Genomic DNA, 9,727 nt, shown 5'->3' with positions numbered 1-9,727 from the left:
GCTCAAGTCAAATGTTCGCGCCTTAAGTGTGCGTTAAAAGTATCGATATCGATACCACATTTAGTTCGGTCACACTGCGCGCAGAGGCAAAGGCAGTACATATACAAAATTCATTGATTTTGTCAACGTAAAACATACAGCGCATAGCTGCACAGGCAGAGCATATAAAGTGAAGATAGTTAACTAAATTAGGAACGCAGCTGGAATCAGGCACAAAATGCAAGACTGGCAAGCCAAAAACAGAGAACTGTGAAGACACACGCCAAGCAGAAACCAGCTAGAGTTTCGCTGTGCTGCTGAACAAAAAATTCCCAATAAGAAAGAAGTGCAAGAAAAAGAGCATACGGTGTAAAAGGAAAAAGCAAGCAATAAAAAGCAAAAAAAACGAAACGAAAAATTTCAACAATATAAAAGCAAATCAAAACATGACAATCGTTGTACTAGATTAATTATTGTGGCAATTGTGGCGCACCAGCGGCCGGCCGTAAAATGCCAAGGAACACTTGCAGGCCAAGTGAATGTGTAGCTAACGGTAATGGCAACAACAACAACAACAACAACAACAGCAGCGACAAGGCTAACGGTAACCATGATGACAGCGGCGCAGCAGCGGCGGGCAGCAGCAGCAGCGCCGGCAGCGGCTGCATCGTCAAGCAGGAGCTGGATGCGGCGCCGCCCGTTTGCCACAGAAAATCGGAGCGTCGAAAAATCGCACGCGACATTTTTCTGGTCTTCGAGGAGCAGCCGGCGCGACGTCGTCGCGGACGTGGCGGAGCGCGGGGCACGCGGGCCAAGCAGAAATTTGGCCACCTAAAAGTGGCCAATACGCCGCGCATCAACAAGAATCTGTTGCGTGACATCAAAACGGAACCAAAGTGCAGCGCGGCAGCAGCTAAGCCAACAGAGCAGGAGTTGGAGCCAGAGCTGGAGCCGGAGCTGGAGCCGGAGCCGGAGCTGGAGCTGCAGCCAGAGACGGTGGCGCTGCCGGAGCCGTTGCCGGAGAGGCCCAAGGCCAAGCTGGCCGCCGTGAAACTTGAAACCAAAACAGCATCAAATGCAACCGGAGCAACTGCAGCAGAAACTGCGCCCGCGACGCAGCAGCAGCTGCCGGCAGCAACAGCAGCTCCAACACCCGCCACGCCCAGCGTAAATCCCATCTTCCTGTGGGTCAAGCAGGACGATACGCGCATTGTGGAGGTGCGCTGCGAGGATTACGATAAGCGTAATCGTATACGCCTGACGAAGACAACAAATGGCTGGCGTTCCATGCCGCGCACCGATGCCTCGTCCAGTCGCATTGTCAAGTTCTTCCACAGCACGGCGGCGGCGCCCTTGCTAAAGGTCAAGCGCGAGCAGCTGCAACAACAGCAATCCATGGAGCAGGAACAACAGCAGGACGAGGACGACTCCGCGGAGCAGCAGCAGCAGCAGCAGGAGGAGTGGACTGTTGTGGAGCAGGAGCAGCAGCAGCAGCGGGAAGAGGAGGAGCAGGAGGCGCAGGCTAACAATCTGGCGGCTGTCATTGAGCATGTTGTTGTTGTGCCTGCCCAGCAGCCGGACCAGGAGCAGCAGCAGCACCCGGCCACGCCCACGCCCTCAGCGGATGCCTGCTTTGATGCGCTGCTCGACAGCGAGACGAATGCCTCAACCCGGGCCACCAAGACTAGCACCAGCAATGCCAATACGCCCACATATCAGAGCTCCCGCTCACGTTCCCGCTCCCGTTCACGTTCCCGCACGGCCACGCCCACGGCTGCGCCACTGGAGCTGCAGCTGTGCCCCAAGACGGGCCTGTTTCTGCCCAAAGGAACAGCTGCAGCCGCCGCTGCCGTCGCTTCGGCTGCACCTCAAGAGCAGGAGCTGGAGCTGGAGCTGGAGCCGGAGCCGGCCAAGCCGCTGGCGGCGCACAGCAGCAGCAGCAGCGTGGATCAGGCAAATCTCGAGGCGAACAGCAAGCACTTGAAGGATCTGCTCGACGATGCCGACGATCTGTTGCAGAACTGCAGCAGCGATAATGGGAGCAGCGGCGCCGAGCTCCTGGATTCGCTGGTGCAGCGCAGCTGCGAGGACAACCTGATGCAGGAGACCAGGCAACAGCAGCCCGAGCTGCAGCTGGCCGGCAAGGAGCTGCCCGGCATTTTGGCCATGGACAGCAGCGATGCGGGGCCCAAGTGTCTGTCCTTCAATGAAGCCGGCGAGATCGAGGGACTCAACGGCGAGCTCTTCCTGGGCATCGATAGCTTCGACAAGCAGCCCGAAGCGGTAACGGAAACGGAGGCGGAAGCGGACGCCGTGGCAACTGTGCAGCCGGAGCTGGTCGCCGTGCCGGATGAGTCGCCCAAGGATTTGAGCTACAAGAAGCGTGAGGAGGTGTGCCCGCCGTCGGAGTCGCGCAGCCAGTGCGCGGTCACCTCCAGTTCGGACATCCTGAAATCCAAGTCGCCGGAACCGGAACTGCTGCAGCTGCCGGCGACCAGCATACCCGCCGAGGTGGAGACCACCTCGGAGACGATCAAGCATCTGATACTCGAACAGTTTCTCAAATTGAACGGGAACACGCAGCACCAGCAGCAGCAGCAGGCGGAGCCCATGGATCTGGGCAAGGCGACGGGTCGCGCCGGCGACAAGCTGCACACGGTCGTCATCGATGACGAGGAGGAGGAGGAGACGGAGGCGACGGCGGCGACGGGAGCGACGGCAACGGAACCGATGGAGCCATTGAAAAAACGCCCGAAACCCATCAAATTGGACAAGGATCCGGATGCACTGACCCAGCTAAAGATGCTGATCAGCAATCCGCAGTGGAAGGTGCCCGATCCCATACTCGTGCCAAAGGATCGCCTCGGCGCAGTGCTGGCATCGCCGGCACGCGAAATCCCGCTGCTGTTGACGACACGGCCGGAGCTGCGTCTGCCGGAGGCCTTTGCCTATCCGGAGATTATACAGAATCCCAATATATTGGTCGTCACCATGGAGCAGCTGGAGGCTATACTCAAGAACAACTCGGATCACTCCAAGCCAGGCCTCTGTCAGCCCGTGCATGCCTCCGCCGCCGCCGCTGCCGTCGCCTCCGCCTCGCCCTGCCCCCTGCCTCCGCTGCAGCCGAGCAGCAAGGCAGCCGTCAGTCCTAGTCCCAGCCTAATGAAGCATCCGCCAACTGCAGCCAAGGCAACGCCCCCGCTGCCGCCGTTGCCATTGCCACAGCTGCCCATTAAGACGAGCCCGGCCACGCCCAGTTTGGCCGCTGCAGTGCCTCAATCCTCGCCAGCAGCCGACTCGAGCATGTCGCAGGAGCTGAATGCGACCACGCTGGCGCTGCTGCAGCAAATGCTCTGGCTGCCCTACTTTGGCCAGCTCTCGCAGGAGTTCTTCAAGACTTTGAAGGATCCCCTCGGACTGCAGCGCAAGTTCATGAGCAACCTGCTCCCGCTGTACAACAGCCAGTTGGGGCTGCAGCATCTGGACGAGCTGTACAAGCACTGCCTCAAGCAGAAGCCCGCCAGCGAGGAGCAGGCGGCGACGCCCGCGGCGACGCCCGCGTCGACAGCCAAGCAGCCGGCGGCGGCGGCGGCGGCGGCGGCGACAGCTTTTAATGGCTTCCCCAATCCCATGGAGCTGGCCTTTATGCAGAAGCTGCTCCAGCAACAGCAGCAGCAGCAGCATTTGCCCAAGGCCTCCCCGCAGCAACATCTGCATCTGGAGCACAAGCGCGCCAGACGCGATACGGATGCCACGCCCCTGCACATACCCGACTTCAACAAGCAGCTGCCCAAGGCGACACCTCCGCCCGCTGCAGCTCCAGTTGCTCCGCCCAAAGCAGCTCCAGCTCCAGCTCCAGCTGTTGCACCGCAGGAGCACAAGCCGCGCCTTACATGCAAATCGCTGTCGAATCTGCTGGAACCCGAAAGCAATATGGTGCCGCTGCTGCAAGTGCCCTACGATGCAGTGCGTCGCAACTCCCTCTACAAGCAGCAGGCGGCGCAGCAGCAGGAGCAGCTGGCCAAGGAGACGAACAATGGACGCACGCTGCGCAGCAGCAAGGCCTGCATCAACTACCAGCCCGTGGAGCAGGCCAAGCAAGCCAGTCAGAGCCAACAGCAGCAACAGTTGCAGTTGCAGCAACAGCAACAGTTGCAGCTGCAGCAGCAACAGCAACAGCTGCAGCGGAAGCGTGGCAACATGTTGGCGCACGAGGTGCAGCAGCAGCAGCATTTGGCGGAGGCAGCGGCCGCCGCAGCCGCTGGCCTGGACGCCAACTCGGCGCTGTGGCATCCGCTCTTCGGCAGGTCAGTCAAACAGTTCACAAGCCTGTGCTTTAATTTAAATCCCTGCCTCTTTCGACAGCAATCCCAAGCAGGGCTATAATAGCCCTTGGCAATGGACGACGGTGACGGCCACCGGCGAATGACAGTCAAGCCGGGCTCACAAGGAGCCAGCGCCAACGGCAGCCAACAGCTACGAGGAGCAACCACAGCTCGACTACAACAGCAGCAACGGTTGCAGCTACCATGCAGCAGCAGCAACAGTTGCCAAGCAGCAGCCCACAGCAGCAGCAGCGGCTGCCGTCAGCAACAATCAAAATAATCACAGCAATAAATTTTGTTATCCGGAGAACATGTTCCAAAACAATCAGCTGCTCAACTCAGGTTACGTGGCAGAGCAGGGCTACTGGCAGCAGCACCAGCAGCACCAACAGCAACACAAGCAACAGCAGCAGCAGCAACAACAACAACAGCAACATTGGAGCAGCAGCAGCAACAACAGCGGCAACAGCAGCGGCAACTATGCGAATAACTATGCCGCTGCGGCAGCTGCCTCAATGTACATGCAACACTTTAATCCCTACATGCAGCAGAAGGCGGCGCTGCTCGCCGAAAAGGCCGCGGCGCAGGCAGCAGCATCCGCGCCGCACGGCAGCAACAGCAGCGGTAGCGGGAGCGGGAGCAGCAGCAATAAGCACGGACGCTACGCGGGCGACTACGGTTGAGGTGTACGGGAGCACACCTTAAGAGGGGCAGCTGGAGCGGAGCGAGGCGCGTTCATTTAACCAAATCGCATATTAACATAGATCATATATAGGAATAATAACTACGTGCATAATAAACTATACACGGCGCAATGGAGGCCGGCAACGACGTATAGGCCATTTTAACGCAAGGAATTGCCAGGGAAATACGTTTCCTTTAATTAATTAAATAAATTAATATACAACAAACAAATTAATGAACAATTAACAACTGCAACAACAAGGTAAACGGCGAGCAACAATAATTATAAACAAAAACAAAAACAACACACACAATTAGTAAAAATTTGTTATTGGTAGTTTGTTAAAAAAAAAAAAAGTAAATTAAAAAAAAAAAACAAAAAGAAAAACAAAATATGTAGATGAGGCAAATGGAAGCAACAACAAAAAGAAAACCTAATTATTGTATTATTGTTAACCCAAGCTGCGTTATATTATTATTATTATTATGATTATTATTATTATTATTAACTCGTGTGTGTGTGTATATAGCGTTTTTATCTAGATGTATTACACTTAGTAAAACCCCATAAGACCCGCCCCTCTCCATCTCCACAACCCTAATCCTCTGCCGAATCCTTCACAACGCAGCGCTAAAAAGGCAAAAACAATTTTTGTATTCATTCCGCATTCAGCAAAGCTACAAAAGGAAGGTTTCTTTTTTGTTTACCCCATATTATGATTATGATTATTATTAATATTATGCTTATTATTTATATGTGAAACGAATCCCTTAAAATATGTGCAATCTTACATAAATGTATTTATGTTTTAGCAACAAAACAAAACGAAACGAAACGAAACACAACACAAGAATCACAAAAACTTATAACGAGAAATGGCAAAGAAGAAAAACACATGAAAAATAAAGGAAAACCTTTTAGAGAATTTCGCTGATAAAGGCAACAGAATAGCAAAAAACAAAAAACAACATGATTAAGCTGACTTTTTTTTAAGGGTTTGGACTCTGCTCAAATTTTGGATAATTATTGATCTATTTATTTTTGAATTAATTGCCCGTTCTGCTGAAAATATTGCAAGCCGTAAATATTTTCATATAGAAATCACGGGCTATATTTTGATCGACTTAGATATATCCAATAGCTGGGCTATATCTGAGCCGCAAATTTCATCAAAAGTTGTTAATTTTGAAAGTATTTTTTAAGGAAATATTTCGAAGAAATCCATATTTCTAGCTTTCTATTTCAATTCGGAAACCGATTGAAAGAAACTTGGAATAAATTTGGTATTCTCTCTAGAATTTCTAGATTAAGATCTGGCATGGAAACAAATTTGTGGTTTCAATAAGTCGGGGTGATATCTATGGAATTTTCAGCTGACATTTACCCGACTTTAGTCTAGTTAATATAGAGAATCAAAAAAAAACTATTGAAAGAGACTGATGATAAAGTAAGTAGAATTTCTGGTATAATCAAAATTCATATACGGCAACGTAACAAAAAATTATCTCTTTTGCTCGGACAGATATCTATGGAATTTTATATGCTGCCGACAAATGCTCGACTCAATAGTAAAAAACTTTAGTTCTGATTAGCTGCAATTCGAGAAAATACAATTAAATAGTATAAAAGATCGATCGATAATCGATATCTCTATATAAAACATGAGTTTGATAAATGAATGCTTCAGATTTTGAGTAGGCATTTTTGTATAAATATATATGTATATATTTTAATTTCGCTGTATAGATAGATATATATATATATATATATATATATATATAAATGTTAATTATTATTTTGTATAAATACGCAACTCTTCGCTTACAAACAAGATTATTGATTAAGTTTATAGTTTAGTTCAAACCACATCTAATTAAAAAGAGTTTTGTTTTGTTTAGTTATCGTTTTCATTTAGTTTCATTTGTTTTTTTTTTTTAAAGCATTTGAAATGCGCGCGTGCGAATGTTGTTTCAGCTAAAAAATAGTGTGTGTACGTGTACGTGTGCTTGTTGTGCTCCCAGCCGTGATGCGCCCAGCCCCCCGGGGGAAGAAGTCATCGTCGTTGTTGTCCTATTCGATCTGGCGATGCGCCTCCTGCAGGCGGACGACAACGCCCTGATAGAACTTGATCTGTTCGGCAATGAAGGCCTTCAGTGTTTGCTTTAGATGCGTATCCCGTTCGCTCTTGAAATGGGTTAGCTCGGCCAGCACCGTATAGGAGACAACATCTGTGCGCCTGTTCACATCCTGCAGCTGGGCATTGCTCATCTTGCCCTCGGCGGTGGAACGCTCGCAGTCCTTGCGCTTCTGTATGGCGCCCTTGTGCGTCGAGAAGATGTCCGGAAAGCAGTTCAAGACGCCTCTGCAAGAGATTTTCGTAATTTAGTTGGATACAAGGATAATGAGATGCGGGCTATAGCTCACCTGTAGATGTGCAGCCGATCGGAGAGCGGTATCCAGTCGTGCTTGGACTGATCGCCAAACATTTGACCGATGCCAATGTAAATGCCACCAATGCGACCCACGCTCTCCGAGAGCGGCACGCCGTTGCGTGTGGGCGCGCGCCGTTCGTCGATGGACAGCGATTTGGCCAGATCGGAGAGGCCGTCGCCGATGCGCTGGAATTCCTTTTTGCTTTGGGTCAGCGAACGTTTGGCCATATCGTTGGAAATGTTATTCAGATTGCGTATGGCCATATCCATGCTGTGTATGAACTGTGTGCCCGTCTCCAGTTGTGCGTCCACCTTGGAGTGCAGCAGATTCTTGTCCGGCGGCGATATGGCCAGGCAATAGTTAACGCCCATATACGGATCCCGTTCGGCTTTCCGTTTGCCCGACTTCCAGATCTTTTCGTCCGTGCATGTCAGAAAATGATACCAGACCTCGCACTTCGATATGACCGGATGCCGGCAGACCCAGTCGACAAACTCCTGCAGCTGTACGCGTCGATGCTCCACAAATTGCTCCTCATACCGGCCAGAGATCTGCTTGTCCGGCAGCGGCGGCACCGGTATCAAACAGAACTTGTCCGCCAGCCTCTCGTGCAGCCAATCGAAGTGCTTGTAGCGACGCGACACCTGTGTGTATATTCCGTAATTGACATCGCCAGATTAGATAGAAATTCAATTTCGAAATGTGTGACACAGTCTCAAGAACTGAGTCATTCGCGAATGCAGCAATAAAACATTCGTCAGACAAAGTAATTATTGAATGGCAGTTGGTCAGCGGCGGCGCTTGCCCCCAATTGAACTTACAACTTCAACTGCAACTCTTCTCATTTCAGTAACACTGTGCAACAAAATATTGCACCCTTAGCAATCAAATTTTTTACAGTCTATTTATAACATATTTGGGGGCTTGTTACTAACTTTTATGTGGTTTTTATGACTGTTCGCAATTGGAAAATTGGGTTGAGCTGTCTGTATGTGCAAAAAGTTTAATGCTTAATCATGAAGTAGTCCATTTTAGTAGCTTTTATTTTACAGTATAGCTCATAGTTTCTTGTTTAGTTAAAATATCTCAATCGAAAATGAGACTTTTTTGCATGGAAACATGTGTACACGACCACAAAAACTCGACTATTGTTTGCTGATCAAGAATATATATATATATATAAATATATATACTTAAGTGTCGAAATGGACGACCTCAAATCGTTACAAATTTCGTGACAAAATATAAATATTAAATAAATATTATTATTATTTTAACCAAAGCGATACTCAAATTGGCAAAGTATAAACACAACAACTTGTTGCGCAGTGTTATCAGCAGGCTACATATACACATGTACATGCACATGTGCATTTACAGGGCCTGTGCAAGTGTGCGTGTGTGTGATTCGTTGATCGGGAGTAAATAGCTGTAAATAAGAGTGGCCATACTCACCGAGATATTATTAAAACTAGGCGTCAGCTGATAGGCAATAAATGTTTTCATGCCCTTAAATTTGGACTCCTTTTTGGGACTGGCCACAATGACGGAATAGGGTGAATGATTCTGCGTCCATTGGTATATGGAGTCCTCCAGTTGCGTGATATACGCCAGCTCGCATTCGGGTATCTTTTCCTTGTTGCTGGACAGGCCGAGTATATAGGAATCCGAGCTTTTGGCGAACATGCCCTTCTTTATGGTGGCCGCACTGGCACCAGCCGCTGTGGAGCTAAGTGATATGCCATCCTCGCTGGGCGCAACAGGTAGATGCCTGTTGTCGTAGTCGCTGGCGGAATGCGTGAGGCCGCCCGAGCGTGCCGCTGCTCCAGATTTGCCACCTGCTGGCGCTATCTCTGAATATGTCTCGTTGTCCTCGCTGTCCGTCCAAATGCTGTCGTTGTCGTCATCGGCCGTTTGGTCATACCTGGGCGCAGGTGGCATATCAAATGGATCGAGAGGCGGACCAGCAGCTGGGGTACTTGTCTCAGCACCGCTGGTGAATTGGCGCGCCTCCGCGGCGGACATCACCTCCACGTAAGCCGCTGGAAAGAGCCCAATTTGGCCTCGACTGTTTTTGCCCTCCCACCAACCTTCGCCCACATCGCTCCTTGTTACCGTTAGAATGTCGCCGGTGACGATCGATAGTTCTGATGAGCCTGGCTCACCAGAAAAATCGTACATAGCGCGTACGTAAGATGTCATTTTGGTTATTGCACGATATTAACGCGTTTTTTTTATCTAAATCCGCTCCCATAAAGCAATTGAAAAAGCCAGTGTCTGAGTCAGTGTGTGTGACTAGTGTGAC

The 9,727-nt window shown here is 50.2% G+C and overlaps 2 protein-coding genes across 2 annotated transcripts; one reads left to right on the top strand and one right to left on the bottom strand.

The window, feature by feature from the left end:
• Positions 1-358: 358 nt before the first annotated feature.
• Positions 359-4,546, top strand: LOC115762779 (AF4/FMR2 family member 4). Its single transcript, XM_030705130.1, has 2 exons — positions 359-4,286; positions 4,345-4,546. The coding sequence occupies exons 1-2, from the start codon at positions 490-492 to the stop codon at positions 4,406-4,408; spliced, it is 3,861 nt and encodes a 1,286-aa protein (XP_030560990.1). The 5' UTR covers positions 359-489; the 3' UTR covers positions 4,409-4,546.
• Positions 4,547-6,777: 2,231 nt separating this feature from the next.
• On the bottom strand, positions 6,778-9,725 carry LOC115762594 (sorting nexin lst-4). The gene is made up of 3 exons (XM_030704883.1): positions 8,878-9,725; positions 7,414-8,066; positions 6,778-7,351 (listed from the first exon to the last, which is right to left on the bottom strand). Exons 1-3 carry the CDS (start codon positions 9,622-9,624, stop codon positions 7,060-7,062), a joined length of 1,692 nt encoding a protein of 563 aa, XP_030560743.1. The 5' UTR covers positions 9,625-9,725; the 3' UTR covers positions 6,778-7,059.
• Between the last annotated feature and the right edge of the window lie 2 nt (positions 9,726-9,727).

The sequence above is a fragment of the Drosophila novamexicana genome, unplaced genomic scaffold, assembly GCF_003285875.2.
Source record: "Drosophila novamexicana strain 15010-1031.04,08,12 unplaced genomic scaffold, DnovRS2.1 tig00000644-arrow-pilon, whole genome shotgun sequence".
In the NCBI taxonomy this organism is placed as follows: Eukaryota; Metazoa; Arthropoda; class Insecta; order Diptera; family Drosophilidae; genus Drosophila; species Drosophila novamexicana.
This window is presented reverse-complemented; position numbering and strand designations above follow the sequence as displayed.

Excerpts from the sequence above, each read along its gene's own strand:
- LOC115762779 (XM_030705130.1), top strand. The coding sequence starts at position 490 with ATGCCAAGGAACACTTGCAGGCCAAGTGAATGTGTAGCTAACGGTAAT. Across the intron at positions 4,287-4,344 it reads TGGCATCCGCTCTTCGGCAG|CAATCCCAAGCAGGGCTATA; the intron begins GTCAGTCAAACA and ends CTCTTTCGACAG.
- LOC115762594 (XM_030704883.1), bottom strand. The coding sequence starts at position 9,624 with ATGACATCTTACGTACGCGCTATGTACGATTTTTCTGGTGAGCCAGGC. Across the intron at positions 8,067-8,877 it reads CTAGTTTTAATAATATCTCG|GTGTCGCGTCGCTACAAGCA; the intron begins GTGAGTATGGCC and ends ATATACACACAG. Across the intron at positions 7,352-7,413 it reads GATCGGCTGCACATCTACAG|AGGCGTCTTGAACTGCTTTC; the intron begins GTGAGCTATAGC and ends AATCTCTTGCAG.